General features: G+C 42.9%; 3 protein-coding genes across 8 annotated transcripts in view; 1 reads left to right on the forward strand and 2 right to left on the reverse strand.

Moving 5' to 3' along the window:
* ubr3 (ubiquitin protein ligase E3 component n-recognin 3) overlaps positions 1-10,507 on the reverse strand; it is a 41,725-nt gene extending 31,218 nt beyond the window's left edge. For 2 of the 5 annotated variants that reach the window (XM_084478458.1, XM_084478455.1), the window contains exons 1-19: positions 10,064-10,507; positions 9,377-9,516; positions 8,788-8,940; positions 8,261-8,416; positions 8,128-8,168; positions 7,039-7,105; positions 6,271-6,401; positions 5,553-5,781; positions 4,199-4,378; positions 3,342-3,475; positions 2,784-2,870; positions 2,490-2,555; positions 2,274-2,363; positions 1,993-2,121; positions 1,788-1,840; positions 1,516-1,649; positions 1,339-1,424; positions 848-989; positions 22-118 (exon numbers count right to left, since the gene is read on the reverse strand). In XM_084478458.1, coding sequence (XP_084334584.1) covers positions 22-118; positions 848-989; positions 1,339-1,424; positions 1,516-1,649; positions 1,788-1,840; positions 1,993-2,121; positions 2,274-2,363; positions 2,490-2,555; positions 2,784-2,870; positions 3,342-3,475; positions 4,199-4,378; positions 5,553-5,781; positions 6,271-6,401; positions 7,039-7,105; positions 8,128-8,168; positions 8,261-8,416; positions 8,788-8,940; positions 9,377-9,516; positions 10,064-10,497 — 2,549 coding nt within the window. In that variant the 5' untranslated portion in view covers positions 10,498-10,507. Of the gene's footprint in view, positions 1-21; positions 119-847; positions 990-1,338; positions 1,425-1,515; positions 1,650-1,787; positions 1,841-1,992; positions 2,122-2,273; positions 2,364-2,489; positions 2,556-2,783; positions 2,871-3,341; positions 3,476-4,198; positions 4,379-5,552; positions 5,782-6,270; positions 6,402-7,038; positions 7,106-8,127; positions 8,169-8,260; positions 8,417-8,787; positions 8,941-9,364; positions 9,517-10,063 lie in introns of all 5 variants that reach the window. The other 3 variants (XM_084478457.1, XM_084478454.1, XM_084478456.1) reach the window with 2 other exon arrangements.
* A 449-nt stretch (positions 10,508-10,956) lies between these two features.
* mettl5 (methyltransferase 5, N6-adenosine) lies at positions 10,957-12,563 on the forward strand. 2 transcript variants are annotated; one of them, XM_084478112.1, is made up of 7 exons: positions 10,957-11,157; positions 11,243-11,357; positions 11,437-11,618; positions 11,697-11,776; positions 11,862-11,901; positions 11,974-12,023; positions 12,431-12,563. In XM_084478112.1, exons 1-7 carry the CDS (start codon positions 11,058-11,060, stop codon positions 12,470-12,472), a joined length of 609 nt encoding a protein of 202 aa, XP_084334238.1. In that variant the 5' UTR covers positions 10,957-11,057; the 3' UTR covers positions 12,473-12,563. The 2 variants fall into 2 exon arrangements, with proteins under 2 accessions (XP_084334238.1, XP_084334237.1); XM_084478111.1 differs by having other exon boundaries at positions 11,850-11,901; positions 12,431-12,516.
* Positions 12,127-15,645, reverse strand: ssb (small RNA binding exonuclease protection factor La). Its single transcript, XM_084478110.1, has 12 exons — positions 15,551-15,645; positions 14,848-14,906; positions 14,662-14,765; positions 14,146-14,320; positions 13,945-14,052; positions 13,750-13,853; positions 13,590-13,661; positions 13,461-13,503; positions 13,235-13,375; positions 12,966-13,152; positions 12,744-12,881; positions 12,127-12,647 (listed from the first exon to the last, which is right to left on the reverse strand). The coding sequence occupies exons 2-12, from the start codon at positions 14,893-14,895 to the stop codon at positions 12,559-12,561; spliced, it is 1,209 nt and encodes a 402-aa protein (XP_084334236.1). The 5' UTR covers positions 14,896-14,906; positions 15,551-15,645; the 3' UTR covers positions 12,127-12,558.
* Between the last annotated feature and the right edge of the window lie 308 nt (positions 15,646-15,953).

Here is a 15,953-nt window from a genome sequence, read left to right on the forward strand (position 1 = left end):
CAGTGGATAGTGTTGACTTACAAAGCTGCATATCGGTCCATTGCCGACTGGACGTCTCGTCTGTAGACTGTTCTGAGCACCACCATGATGGGGTCAAACTCCTTCTCCCACACCTCCGCTGATTCAGGGGGGAAAGGGTGGGAAAAGGACAAAGATGTGCTTTAGGCTTTCAGTGTTTTCCCCTCTGCTCAGTAAGTGACACAAGCCTGCCCCCAAGTGGCCGTCTACAGATAAACGACAGCCCTTGTGCAATATCCTAGAATAGTTTTTTGTCTTTTGTAATGGTTCACTGTAACTGGGATCACAGAGAAGATGTTTTTATGAACCATATAAAATAGTTTAATGTACAATGTATAATTAAAATGTAGGCAATTAAGTATCCTGATTCCAGACAGGAACTATAAAGGCATATTGTCATAAAGCATAATGACTCTGCTAAGTCCATTTAGCAACAAAGAGTAAACCCCCATATTCTGCTTCTAGTGGGGCCCTCAGAGGGTCCAGCCGTCCCAGCCTGTTTATGCAGAGTAACAAAGTACAACACGGTGTCCTTGTTGGTGTAGGGGACTCTAGGGGGCTACATTAATAATGATGACTTATTTATTCATGGATTCATTTAGGGAGAATTTGGACTGCGCCACCTGCATAGAGCATCACCTTTAGGGGTGTACTAGCCCTAGTGCACAGAGCATCACCTTTAGGGGTGTACTAGCCCTAGTGCACAGAGCATCACCTTTAGGGGTGTACTAGCCCTTGTGCACAGAGCATCACCTTTAGGGGTGTACATGCCCTAGTGCACAGAGCATCACCTTTAGGGGTGTACTAGCCCTAGTGCACAGAGCCTCACCTTTAGGGGTGTACATGCCCTGCTGCATGGAGCCTCCGGGCTCGAACACGGGGGCCTTGAAGTCCGCCACCGCCGAGAGCATCTCCTCAAAGCTGCAGCTCCCCGGCACGATGCCGCTCTTGGGGTTGGGGTTCTCGGGGATCTTAGCGGTTAGTGGTTACGGAAGCAGGACGGGGAGGTATGGACACACATGCAGTTCACCAAACACATGGCAGAGTAGCGGGCGAATGCAGGGAGCTAGCGTCAGGTAATGAAGGAAATGGCACTCAAAACGCACATTTCAAAAACAAAAAGTGGCTTTTAAAAGTCCATCTCTCCTCCTTTCACTCCCAACTTAATTTGTATGCTTTTTAAAAATGTTTTACATTAAACATTGATGATATCAATATATTCTTCACCATTTTTGTTCCATGACTTTGTATCCAAACCGCCTAGGAGAGGGTCAAATGATCAGTCAAATGTGTCAACATTCTGCTTCTGATGAAGGATACCAGGTCCAGCAGGGAGCTGTGGGTGCGGTCGTTCATGCAGAGCTGCGACACCATCTCTGAGCGGAGGATCTCGTCGTCAGTCATCCCTGTGGTCAACAGAGAGCGCAACAGGAAGAGTGAGTCAGCAGCAGCAGAACGGTCTGATTACAGAGCGGCGTCTTCTGCAGCACATCCTACCCAGGTGGATGCGGAGGCTGGTGAGAATGACTAGGAAGGTCAAGGCGCCCTCCAGCATCGGCCTCTCCTGCTCAGAGTCCAACAGGGGGTTCTGGTGCACGGACGCCATGGTGAGCAGATCCACCACTTTGAACCTGAGAGAGAGAGCGAGAGCGAGAGAGAGAGAAAGAGAGAGAGCGCCAGAGACACAGAGATAGGTCAGGGTATGCTGCAGAGGACATCATATACTGACTGGGTCATAATATAATGAATACCATATCATTCAAAAGTACCTCTCAAACACAGATGAGATGAAGTAATCAGGATCCAGCCTTGATGCGCAAACCTGAAAAACAAATGGGGCGCCAAATAAAATTAATATAAGTATTTTCAAAGTCTAAACAGGGAGTTTTCCCAACAGGGTGTTTTTCCCAATAGAGTAGGACACTCAAGAGTTCTGCTCTCCTGTCCTGTGAATGTGAGACACTCTCTCCACACCTGCAGCAGGTAGATGTCCGGGTCGATCATGGAGTTGCAGAAGTGCGATTGCACGTAGGTCATGGCCTGGCCCTTGATCTGCAGCCCGTTCCTGACCCACATGTTGCTGTGGATCTCCGACAGGCTCGCCTGGAAGCCCAACGACAACAACAACAACAACAGTGAGCACACAGTGAGAATGCTGCCGGAATATTCTGTGGCTCTTGGTAAGCGAACAAAAGGGATCCAACACAGAGCAGTAGGTTGTCATGGGGACTGGGGGGAATGAGTGGGTGACGGACCTGAATCTGTAGTGGATGCACCATGATCTTCATCAGCATCTCCTGGTCAGGCAGAAGGCTGTCCAGGTCCAGGCCTTGGCACTTCACGGCCTGTTAGAGACGTGGTGGAAAAACATTGACAGGATCTAAGGGTCATTATTTTGACAAAATGTCAATATAGTCTCTGCAAACGGTAGACAGGTCAGCCGTTGGATTATTGTGTAAAGTGTCACCTACCTTGCTGAGGAACATGGCGTAGTAGCGATGTAGGGGCAGGTGAAATGTCACCTGGTTTGGTGCAGGCTGAAAAACATGCAGGATGCATGAGAAACACACGCAATGACTGAATTCACACTTTATGGCCAAAGTGGGATAATGTGAATGTGTGTGAAAGTGTCTGTGTGAAAGTGTCTGTGTCTGTGCGAGTATGTCTGTGCGAGTGTGTGTGTGCGAGTGTGTGTGTGTGGTTGTGTGTGAGTGTGTGTGGTGTGAGAATGTGTGTGTGTCTGTGTGTGTGTCCTTTGGATTTACCTCGTCCACAAAGCCGATGGCATCAAACCACAGCTGCAGAGCCTCCAGGCAATAGCGCACCACAGTCTTGGTGTATTCTTGAGTCTCCTGCAGACATGTGGACAGTAGGACACCTTAGAACAGAACTGATACGAAGCAGATCATATCTGCAACAATGTGGTAAGAAACTGTTGAAGATGTTCCTTAAAATTTGCATTGAGTTTAAAAAAAGTGCTGTAGGCAAGATTTAAGATCTATAATTTGAGTGAAATTTGTTAGAAATGGCCTCGCCATCCATCAGCTATTAGGGGGTGAAAGGCTCTGTCAGTTACGGTTATTTCCCGACTGCCTCGGTTTGAACCCATTTTGATTTTAGACCGCTCAAATCACAGGTGTGTGAAACAGATCAAAATAGCATAGAATCATAGGGAGGGAGGGAGGCAGCAAAGAGGGAGTGGACGATGTATTCTGGGTTCAAATCAGTGTTAAGTTACAAAATCATGACCTCTTCTCTCCCTCTCTCGTTACAACACTCAAATCTTATCTACAAGACCTTTAAAAACTTTCATCGATACTGACTTTGACTTTGCAGTGAGTGAGGAGCCCCCACATCGGCTGTGCACAGGCCTCCAGTTCAGCTGCAAAGGCTGCGTAGTACGTCTGGGACTCGAACTCCACGTGCTCGTTCATCTCCCTCTTATTCAGGTTCATTCCTGCAGGAGCCGGTCAGAGCACCACAGATCAGACCAACACATAAACCACTATTCTCCATTACGGAAAACAAATGACAAATCCTATTCACCGGCCCTAAATGTATCAAGAGTTTTAGTACAGAACAATAACTTGTCGCATTAAACATACTCATTTGATTTAAACATGGGGGGGGGTCTCTTTAAGTCAATCTCAGATACGGCCAGATCGATTACAGCCAGCCAATCAGCAGACACGTGTACAGCGTTATAGTGGCACTCTGTGACTAACTGCTGTAAGGGGATACTCCAGCCACCAGCCACCGGCCCCGGCGCAGGGCTGGGGTATTTTTAGGGCCAGAGGGTAAACTTCAGTACAGGAGCACGAACCAGGACTCCAAGCGCCAGACAATGAGTCACATGCCATCACAGCGAATTGTTTCATCAGTCAGTGTTGATGCAGCCGATTTAATAGTCGCGTCTACAAATGCATGCAGGCAGACTTGTGACTGGGAATGATGTTTTGGAATAAAGCCTAAGAATGACAATAGTTGAGCACTGCTTGCAGCACCCACCTAATTATGAACATAGTATGTGTCTGGAGAATTATTCCAGGAAAAGGTATAGTTGAAAAAATATATAATAGACACAATAAACAATATAAAACTTCTAAATAAAACCATATAAATCGTTTCCAAAAGAAAGATGAGTTAAGTTAAAAGTGTGGAGTGAGCGGCGTTCTCTCACCTTGGAAGAATGAGACGAAGCTCATCCAGAGCATCAGCAGGGAGTGGTCTTCCAGGAACTTCTTGGCCACACTCTGGTGCGAGAGGATGTTGATGAAGTCGCTGACCAGCGGCCAGTAGGTGTTGTTCTTCAGCAGCGCCTCGCCGCAGTTCACCACCACGTGGCGGCTGTTCTCCTCATCTGGAGCCACACAAAGACGCACGAGAGAGAGGGGGTTAGGACACACACACAGCTCACAGGACATGGGTGTATATATGCGTGAGGATATGGTACTTAGACTGCATTTATACAGCGTTTTTCTAACGAGTGGCCACTCAAAGCGCTTTACAATATTGCCCAACATTCACCCATTCATACACAGCACACACATTCACACACCGACGGCGGTGTCAACCATGCAAGAGCGACTGCCAGCTCATCTGGAGCGGTTAGGCGTTTTGCTCAGGAACACCTCGACACTCAGCTATGAGGAGCCGGGGAACTAACTAGCAACCTTCCTATTCCGAGCCAATCCGCTTTACCTCCTGAGCCACATGGGCCCGGCCCCATATTATCCATACATAGAGTTTAGTCAGGAAATTACTTCTTCAGTCCACCAGGTAGTGGACTACTAGGTGTTACGAATCGTTCAACTAAGTATAAGGCTGAGGAAAATAGATCTTTAATTGCAGTACAAAGTTGTGAAAGTATACCCTGTTTCAATGTGATTTCAGCCTTGCATGGAGAAGACAGGATGGTTTTTACTTGGTGAAACCGTATTGTTGAGGAAACAATACTCATAAGTTTCCATGGAATGACTCATTAAACATGTTTACAGACTCTTTTACAACAACAGCCCAGACCAAAATAAACGCTCTAATTTTATCATTCACACAGTTGCGTTTTCCAGTCTGTAATGTCCACCGTTTAAAAAGAACAGCAGCCTGAACTCGACTCTTGTGAGAAGGCGTTTCTGGCGGAGCTCCAAGTGTTAACCATGAAAGACAGTGGTTAGTGGCTAAGGTGTTTGACTCCCAGCCAAAACATTATGTGCACGAACCCTGGTGTCATTGACTTCCTGTTGGCGTCCTTGTGCAATATACCTAACCGCTATCATCATTAATGACACAAAATAAATGATAAAATTATATGTCAGATAAAACTGAATTAAGTGTAAGTATTCAATAATATGGTGAACTGCATTATTTATGAATATATATATTTGGTTTTAGTAAAAAAATGAAAAACAAAAATAAATAAAAAGTTTCATTAAATAAATATAGCTATATATAAAGATATAAAATGTAACATAATTTAGTTTTAATTATTCCGATTTTTTTTTTTTTGGTAGCAGGCAGTCCCCGTGAGGGCCCACCTTGCAGCTCACTCTTGACGAGGCAGCTCTCCATCATGTAGAGCAGCACGGTCACCATGACGTCCAGCAGCTGGCACTCCTCCGTGACGTGGCGGGCCAGCTCCTCGTTGCTGAACAGCTGCACGCTGATGTGCACGATGCGGTTGGACATGGTGTCCGACTCGTGGCTCTTCATTAGTGTCTTCATGATGAAGGCGTAGTGCTGCACAAAGGTCTTGGTGAAGGTGATCTGCAGGAAGCCACCGCAAAGAGAACAACAATTTTTAACAATGCGGTTTGGGTTAGAGCCTCCTTTGTTGTGGATACCTGTTGTTGAGAAGTTATTTGTGAATGAGAGGCTTGTTTGTGAAAGGCTGGTGATGTGTGCTTTTAAAAATGCGCGAAATGTGAGCAGATGTAGTTATACTGGTTTCGATTTGATACTACAAGAAGATCTTTTTATCTACTGTCTCCGATTACCAACTTGTTGACTTCTTGTTTCAGGTTTCAAATCAGTAATACTGCAAACAAACCTCACAGGTACAACACAAATAAATAGAAATATCGGAAGCAAGTGCACCTCATCTGAAACCACTGGCAAGATATGACTTTATATATTATGCAAGGATATCATACAAATACACTTTACAGGTCATGCAGCAAAAGCATATCTGAAACATGATCTGTGACCATATCCTCGTATTCAAAAATAATTAATCTCTTGAAGATAAAGGCCCACCTTGTAGTCTTGATCCGGTAACATGTTTAACAAGAAGGTCACCATCTTCTGGGGGAACTCATATTTGATGGTCCAGAACAGCAGCTCCTCCAGAAAGCATTTGTGTTTCAGGGAGTCCATAATGGAAGAGTCTGTGGGCAGAATGGAGACGGTGAGAAATGGTTTCCTTATGACATCTTAAAACCACCATAACCACCTCTCCTGGCTTCACTAAAACGTCCTATAACCAAAATGTAAGTACTTGTATGGTGATTCCTGTTTTATTTTTTAAAAACTCTAATCAAACACTGATTCCAAAAGACAAAAGTGCTATATTGCTATTGTTTACATCCACGGCCAAAACATCCACGTCATCCACATCCACGCCAAATGCTCTTCAGCAGAACCGCTACAACAAGGCCATTTTGACAAATGATATTGGTAACAATGTTTTACTGAAAGAGGATACTTTTCTGGATATGTTAGTAGTCAGGTCATGTTATGTTAATGGTGCTGGAGATGTTAATGATCAGGTTATGTTATGTTACTGATACTAGATATGTTAATGATTAGGTTATGTTAATGATGCCGGAGATGTTAAGGGTCATGTTATGTTACTGATGCTGTAGACGTTAATCCAGGTTATGTTAGTGATGCTGGAGATGTTAATAGCCTGGTTATGTTATGTTAATGATGCTTGAGATGTTAATAGACTGGTTATGGTGTGTTAATGATGCTGGAGATGTTAATAGCATGGTTATGTTGTGTTAAGGATGCTGGAGAGATTACCTTTGGTAGTGCTGCTCAGCTTCACCCTCTTCCTCTGCCCAAGCGACTGCCCCCCATCCTGCTCCTCCTGCACCCAGAGGAACAGAACACACACAGCAGGGTATCCAGTAAATCAATTACAGAAACATGGATGACCATCCGTCGTTTCAAGAGAACACACATAGCAGGGTATCCAGTAAATCAATCACAGAAACATGGATGACCATCCGACGTTCCAAGAGAAAAGGGGAGATAGTTACTTGATAGTATAATATGGCATGTATGCCAATCAAAACAATAACATGTAGTTTGATGAACGTGTAAAGTAGGGTGGGAACATGGCAGTCTTCACCGCCATTGCTGGGGCAAATCTATCTGACGGGACTGCTGCAGAAACCATGATGATGTAGGAGTTGATGCATTAATGTTTTATTAACATTGCGTTGAGTCACCTTATGTAATTTCATTCTAATTAAATAGCCGCAAATAACAACGCTAACTTGCCATTAGATGAGTTCACTAGCTAAACAGCTTTAGATGAGATTATACGGGCTAGAACAGCGCTGTCCACGGGCAAAACAATCATAGAAGAAATGACTATGAAATGCGCCTTTACCTTAAATAAAACTATGGATTTCTCTGGACATTAATGGCAACATCTGGGTACACAACCACACAATATTGTCTAGTCATTTTTTGATATTTGAATGCGGAAATGTTACATAATATACTTTAGTTAAATATATTCTGTTGGTTTGATCCGTGTGGTTCTTGGTCTCAGTATAAGCATCTTTACAAAAGATGCACCACCCCAAGGTTTTTCTCATGCATCTCATAAGTTTTTCATAAACGACTCCTCCGAGCTGAATAAACATGCACGTTAAATACTGCATGTCTCCCAGGTGCCAACGCCAAAACACACACACAACGACATGATATTAAAAACACATTCAGAAAGGATTTCAGGCCTCTGAAGCTATAGAGCAGCAGTCCAGCTGACCAATAAGAAACACAGACAAACCGTTCGGACCAATAAGAAACACAAACACACCGTCCTGGCCAATTACAGCCACATTATAAAGCACCACTTAGTTATAATTCCTTGTTTACCTCTTTACTTGCCTCATCTGGGCTTCCTGCTGCCGTGGCTCCTGGAAAAGGAAAAACATAAAGAAAAATTAAATTAAACCGTGTTGCATTGTGTTGCCGGTCTAGCCAAAGGTTGGAAAGGGAGGAGCCTCACCGCTGGAGCCCAGGGCCCCCGTCGCTTCCTCTTCCACGGCGGGGGCCTCAGCTGACGCTGGCAGGGCCTTCTCCTCCACAGACACCAGGCCCGAGTTCTTCAATGCTGACAAGTACTTTTCATAGTTCTGCTTAGCATAAGGATTGTCTTCCTGGCCTAGAATAAAGTGATTCAAGCAAAACCGTCATTGTAAAAATTCCACTGTTTTCAAATATATAAAACATATAAAAACTGCAGATGCACCACCCCCCCCCCCCCACAAATCTATCTACAGCATTCAGAAATATGCTTGTCAGCCTTGTGCAATATTTGAGAACCTGAATATATTACACCCGTTGGAATGTCATACCTCAAGAGTCACAAAGAAATACTTCATAATAAGAGATGCATTGTGTTCAAATCGTTTTATAAAAAGACAAACCATTTCAATAGGGGTACTTTTTATTCAGCACATTTCAAATAAGTAGCCATAATTCAGTGTCTCGTGCTTGCCAGGCACATTGGGGAACAGTCTAGGGGAAGATTACCCATGCTCAGGTCTTTGAACATCTGCTGATTGGTCAGGATCTTCGTTAGAACCGTCCTCATCGCCCCGCCCATCTTGGTCAGCTCTTCTAGAAAGGAGATCTGTGGCTCCAGCTGCTGTAAAACCTTCTGCAGATCTCGCTCACTGCCGGAGTCTGGCAAAGCAAGATAAAAAACACAAGCAAAGATGGTGACCTGCGTAAGCAAAGTTACTGATAAAAAATGATTGAATATCTAAAATTGGCATTCTACATTGCTTGCAATACTTATAAACAACATTGTAGTAATTGCTTAACGAAATGCCAGTTTCACAAGAACACATAGCGATGCACTAATGTCTTGAGATTTGTATTCATGTTTTATTTACAAAGCACTGAATTAAAGTGCAATAAACAAAAAAAAATAATCCACAGCCCTATGAAAAATAAAACTGAAACTGAAATGAATATGCTGCTGCTATTAGTGGATTGGCATAATTCCAGTAGATAATAAAAAGAGATAATAAAAAGAATTGCTCACGGTTAAGATGTTCCAACGCAGTAATAAACAGAGATTTGACTTTTATTGCATTATAATCACCTGTGACTTCACCTGGCTCAGTGTATCCTTCCCTTAGATACTGAATGACGCTGATGATGAATCGAGGGAGGACCATCTCAGACATCAAGAGGAGCTCCCTGGGGACGGAGGGCACATTCTCCCCGGTCTTTAACCGATGCCGTCGACAAAACCTGGTGGTTAAAGACAAGCCCATGTTCTTGTTGAAGTGCAAGAGCATCTTACCAATACTAAATGGGTAGCCTGGGACGGTTGCCATATGCAGACTCACCTGTTGTCCTTATGAGATAATGAATCAATTATATTATCAATCAAATAATTGCAGCAACTCAAGGCATGACTCTATTCAGAGACAGGACACAATATCGGCAATACTATATCCATTGATCCACGACCACCCACATTGCACTTTATTGATTAAATAAGAATTGATAAGGCTATTATAGCCATACCGGCTAATAGACAATGCATTAGAAATTGTAAAGAAATTGTACATGCATCGTATGATAGGAAACTGTATGATGCCATCGTGCCACTTAAAACATTATTCAAACACGTTGAATCAATTGCGATCGGAACGGTCAAGATGACACACACACACACACACACACACACACACACACACACACACACACACACACACACACACACACACACACACACACACACACACACACACACACACACACACACACACACACCTAGTGAGGCAACACTCACCCACTCTCTCGCATGACATTACTGTCCCCACAGTCACAGGCCCCGCCGGCCTGGCTCCGGAACATGTTGAAATCATGGCCCGTGTGATCGCCGTTGTTAAAACACTCGGCACACAGTGACATGCAGGGGGAAATGCCACAAGTCCTGCATCGGTAAGCCACGAAATTGGCCGTCCAGACCAGACCACAGAGAGTGGCGTTGTCATAGGACCGGACCGTCTTGCAGAACTCCTCGAATCCGTCTCCTCCTGCGATCAGACATTTGCACCAGTCCAGAGCCTCGGTGTCGGTGGCCGGTGTCTCGGGGTTCAGGACCGTGTCGAGCAGCTCTTGGAGTTGCCGGACCCCGGCACAATTGTCAGTCCGATTGAGGTCTGCCTTTAAATGGGCGGCAGTGGCTTTCTTATCCCGGCGTAGCAGCGACGCCGCCATCATGCACTCTGGCTTGTTGTCCACAAATTTATTTTTGTTGTGCTATGGCCATGATCTCGCGCTTTCTCGCGATACCGTTGGTTGCCTCCAACGGTAAACGCCCGCTGGTCTATTCTGCTCCAAAAACACTATTGATTCAGTAATTATTTAATTGGTTCGTTTGAAACTAGTTCATAATCAATAATAACATTCATAAAACATGTTTACCTCTTACATTACAACGAACTCGTATATTCAATAATCAGTGTATGTTTTATCGTTATATTCATCCTCGTGTTATTTTCTATGAATATGAAATACAATATAAAACGTTTCTAATCGTGTTATCGCATACAAGTGTCCTTTTTGGTATGTTTTAACACGAAGGAACTTCATACGTGAACGACTCAGTCCAACCCGGCTGATTTTCACATGGGCACACCTGACATGGCGGAAGTGACGTCTATGAACTGAAACATTTCACCCATGTGTTCAACTGTAACGCCAATGTTGTGCATATGTATTGAAAAAAGCAATGAATAACATACCAGGATTTAACGGTTGAATAGTGACGTTAGTTAGCAATGAAATTAAAAGAGTTGGAGAGTTGTCTCCAACAAGTAGACGGCTTTGAGGAGCCAAAGATTCTTCTTGAGCAGTATCCAACTAGTCCCCACATTGCAGGTGAGATGTGGACGTTTGTTATGGTCGGTGTTTAAAGTAACAGGTTAGGATGATGGTAGTCTGACTGTTTAATTTTGTTTTGCAGCCTGCATGCTCTACACAATCCACAACACTTTTGATGACATTGAAGGCAAACTGATCGCAGATCTGGGATGTGGATGCGGAGTCCTGAGCATCGGGGCGGCGATGCTGGAAGCAGGGTGAGGGCAGCAGAGCTTCCTCTTATGGTTGTCTTCGCATTATTGATCATGCTTGACAGTTTCCTGGAATTCTTTGCAGATTATGTGTTGGCTTTGATATCGATAAAGATGCATTGGATATCGCTCGGACGAATACAGAGGAGTTTGAGATCTCCAACATAGATCTGATCCAGTCTGACCTCAGTGCTCTGGAAGTCGCATATGCCCAAAAGTTTGACACCGTTATAATGAATCCTCCATTCGGTACAAAACACAACCAAGGCAAGTGACTCATCAATTGACTTATGTCCAGTTTATAAACTTGAAATATTTGAACAGTATCCCATCTTTCCCCTGAAGGCATTGACATGAAGTTCCTCAAGACAGCATTAACGTTGGCAACAGTGGTGTATTCACTTCATAAATCGTCAACACGAGATGTAAGTATTCCACATGTAGTGTAAACGTAGACAAAACCTTGTAATATAAGTTTAATGGAATATCTGATTGCAGCACATACAAAAGAAAGCGAAGGACTGGGGGGTGACGATGGAGCTTGTCGCAGGTTAGTATACGTCTTTCGATTGACTAGGGTGTCAAAATCAAATGCTTAATGTTCCTTCCCATCCATAAACAGAATTAAGATACGATCTGCCAGCTTCATACAAGTTCCACAAAAAGAAATCGGTAAGCTTTAATCCGATAAGTCTGTAAAAGAAAATGTGCATTTACCTGTGTTCAACAAAAGTCTAGTTTGATTATTAAACGTCATGAAACAGATCCTGAGATACTAGCTTTCATAAAATAAGTTTTTTATTTTCAGGTAAAACTTAAGTGGTGCCTTTTGAAATTATAACCACTCTTACACAAAACATGAAATACATGAAAACCAATGGCACACGTAATAACTGCCATGCATACCTTTTCTAAAGAAAAAAATCAAAATCAATGTCTGTTTAAGCATATGTTCAGTTTAAGTGACAAACTAAAGCAGTTTTAGAAAATATGGGCATACAAGTGCAAGAGGCACAATATATTGGGGCTGAAAAGACTGAAAACTGATGCCTAGTTTACATTTGCAACTCATCCTCCAGGTTGACATCCACGTGGATTTTCTACGCTTCTCCAAAACATGATTGTTGCAGGAATGGATTTGAGTAAACAGCTTTGTTTTATAACCCTAATAAATGTTCAAAAGAAAATTGTTCTCCAAGTGTGGAAACTAAGATCCATTTTCGACCTTCACAACCTTTGCTGCGGGAGAGTCAGTGCTGGCTTCTTCTCGTTCTCTCTTCTTCGGGCTTTGGGGGCCTAGGGACAAACGAGGCATATCGAAAATATAATCACTGCAAGTAGATAACCATCGGTAGATGACCGAACCCATAGCATGCCAAATAAGTCTCTTACCATCGTCTCCGTTGTCATCCTCAAACTTAGTCTTTTTCCCTTGGAAGTGAGATCTGTTCTGATCTCTGCCCCCCCGGCCACGTCCTCCTCGCCGGCCACCTCCTCTTCCTCCTCCTCTGCCTCCAAACTTTTCTCTACCTGTTACAATATAAACATTTGTCACCATCATACCTACCAAATCTTCCTTTCCACACTATTGTTATTCAACACTAGATATCATACCTCGGCCCTTGGTTCTGGTGTACGATTCTTGCTGAGCTTGAATCATCTTCTTCAAAACTTCCTTTTCAACGTCGCCCTCCAGCAACTCCCATGTAACATCGTTATCCTTGATTTGCAACGTTCCTCCTTTGGCCTCCGTTGCCTTATCCAAAGCTTCCTTCGCATTCCCGAGAAACAGGAGTGTGCCCTTTAATGGTGTTGAAATATATATTAGATGACTAGTCGTATCGGCCAACAGGTTTACAACACTCAATGTATGGATAACTTACCTCCTTCGCTCCTCTTGTGAAGTCGACCCATTTTATTTTTCCATGTCCAGAGAACAATGTGTGGAAGTCCTCTCTTGAAACTTGGTCGAGTTCTCCAGAGAACTTGAGCAGGCAGCCCGTCTGTTCCTCCAAAAGCAGACCCTGCAGAGCTACAGTGTTAACAAATGCATTCTGACTGCTACGCATTCTCATTGTCCCACTATGTTAACACGATTATGTAACTCACCATTTCCTTTTCCTCAGTCTGTTTTTGTGTTTCATCCTTGTTGCTGTTCGAGTTGGGACATGGTTAATATTTTTGTATATACACACACAACATACAACTGTCATGGCACATTAAAACGTATGTACTCACTGTTTAGCTTTGGCTTTGGAGTCAGCCTTGTGTTGTTTTCTGTCCACTGCTTTTTTGGCGTGATAGGCTTCCCTAAAGAACCAAAAGAATACATTAGTGTTGTCTATACAGTTCCATTAAACAAATTTAGTTGAGGTCCCCCTCCAATAGCATAGCTTACCTTGATAGAACTAGAAGCTCGTTATCCTTAAAGGACTTTATATCGTCACGTCCAAGAAACGCCTTGGCCGCTTCCTCTGTGTCGAAGCAGAGGAACACTGATCCCTGCAAAAAAAATAAGTGTTTTCACTTATATAGAGCCCCCTCGTGGCATAATAACAAAAAGCACTGCAAATACACCATTTTCAATATTAACCTTGAATTGCCGTTGCAGATTTCGCCTCATTTGAATATTTTCTGCTTGGCCTTTTCCATTTGTCCACTCCAGAATCTCATCCAGAGTAGTTTCCAGGGGAAACCCTTTCTGGATGACCAGAAAACCAAATGTTGTGTCAAAGCAATCAAATGTCCAATAATAGTATGAATTGCTTGCATTATACATGAAAATTTAACTTACAATATACACTGATTTGTTTTTCAGGGCATCTATGTAATCTTCATTTAATTCAGGCATGGGCTTCTCTGCCGACCTCCTGATTTTAGTTTTGTCTTCACTGATTTCCAGGAGGCCAGTCTTTGATTTCTGGAGGGCTTCAATGATAACGGCGCTATCGGTGGTTATACACTTTAGCCTGGAAAAGATACAATTAAATTATTGTGCCATCCAGGTAGTATCGTGTCATACTATCTTAAGCAACTTGTCCCTTACATTTTAGGAGCCTTTTGTAATTAGTGGTTGAGATCTAGTAGCTATTCCATTCACTTAGAGGATCATTACTGCATTTCCCATCTGGGATTAATATAAATCGTATTAAATACAGAGCATTAGAGCCGAACACAACATTGTGCTGCAATGATCAGATCTATCCATTATTTGTTACTCAACATTTTAAATGGGGGGGGGGCACGGTATATCCAATGACAATGCAAATATGTGTTGGTCCAAGCTACAGGAGATACAGAAAATGAATACCTGTTAAACTGAAGCATTGTAGAGACCTTCACCCAGCCATCATCAAGCTGCAACTGCTCTTTAAGGAATTTGTCTCTTGGGAGGTTGTGATCTCCAAAGTAATACTGTGGAGAGAAATAATAATCAACGCCATATTCCCTTTTAACTGATTGAATAATGTATAGTCCTCATAAACAATGTAATTACCTCGATTTGTCGAACCACCTTCCCCTCAGTCGGAGTCATATCTGCCATGATTTCGACTTCTGGTGGGAGGAAATATATAAATAAATCACATGAATGGTGACATTAAGACGTATCCAAGTGAGTAGGGTAAAACTGACGTAATATTAATGTGACATCTTTACATGTCTCAACCACCAGAGGTTTTATGTCATTTAGGCTCCACGTTAACAGCCATTTTTGTTTCACGCATGGACGGTCTGCAGGATACAGTACCAGGTCTCATACAACCCTTCAATGATTTACCCCAAAAAGTTATTTAATCTAGTAACATGTACAAGCTTATTAAACCTGCTCCACTCAAACCCAATAACGAAAATTAAAAACTTTAAAGTCGGGCTACGGAAAGACGTGCGGCATATGGGCCGCTAGCAGAGACCCTTTAAGGCACATCGAGTACATACTAATACGTACAAATCCCTTTTAAGTCGTTTTTTATTCATATGCTTGTACTGTTCGTATAGACCAAACCTCGATAGACATGACGGAGCGATGTGCGCCATGCATTGGACTAACGTTGCATTAAACACTGGCCTAGCATGGAGTAAATGCACAGTAACGTTGATATGCGGTCGTAGGGTTTAAACCACCGAGCTCTGGCCTACTCACATATATTAACGATATCAGATAGTATGGTTTAGGTATGAGAGTGGGTAAAAAAACTTACTATGCGTTGATAAGTGTGAGATTCAGTTTCTATCCCAACCAGAAGCAATGCTTGCTCACCAACCTGTCTACACGTTGTTACAACGGCGTGGCGTGCTACGGAAAGCTGCATTGGTCAAACTTTGCTTAGGCGATTCGAATATGTGCACTTAAGAACGCATCCGGCGCCGATGACAGTCATACTAATAGCCAAATAGGGAGAATGTTATTTGTAAATAATATTTTTTGTGTTTAATAGTTTTTTAACTTAAATGTCTACAATTAAATATAGTCAACGTGTTGATTAAAACCCTTAGTACTACTCATTGGGAAAAAAATGTAACAAAAAGATTCACATTCAATCTCAAATGTAGGAAGCAAATAAAAACCATGCATGTTACATTTTTTGTAATTATTAATTCAGT

The sequence above is a fragment of the Micromesistius poutassou genome (genome assembly GCF_964030765.1).
Source record: "Micromesistius poutassou genome assembly, chromosome: 14".
NCBI lineage: Eukaryota > Metazoa > Chordata > Actinopteri > Gadiformes > Gadidae > Micromesistius > Micromesistius poutassou.

Coding starts and splice junctions, on each gene's coding strand:
- mettl5 (XM_084478111.1), top strand. CDS start 11,058: ATGAAATTAAAAGAGTTGGAGAGTTGTCTCCAACAAGTAGACGGCTTT. Junction 11,777..11,849: donor ATAAATCGTCAACACGAGAT/GTAAGTATTCCA, acceptor ATCTGATTGCAG/CACATACAAAAGAAAGCGAA. Junction 11,902..11,973: donor GACGATGGAGCTTGTCGCAG/GTTAGTATACGT, acceptor ATCCATAAACAG/AATTAAGATACGATCTGCCA.
- ssb (XM_084478110.1), bottom strand. CDS start 14,895: ATGGCAGATATGACTCCGACTGAGGGGAAGGTGGTTCGACAAATCGAG. Junction 14,766..14,847: donor AGGTGGTTCGACAAATCGAG/GTAATTACATTG, acceptor TTCTCTCCACAG/TATTACTTTGGAGATCACAA. Junction 14,321..14,661: donor ACAATGCTTCAGTTTAACAG/GTATTCATTTTC, acceptor TATCTTTTCCAG/GCTAAAGTGTATAACCACCG.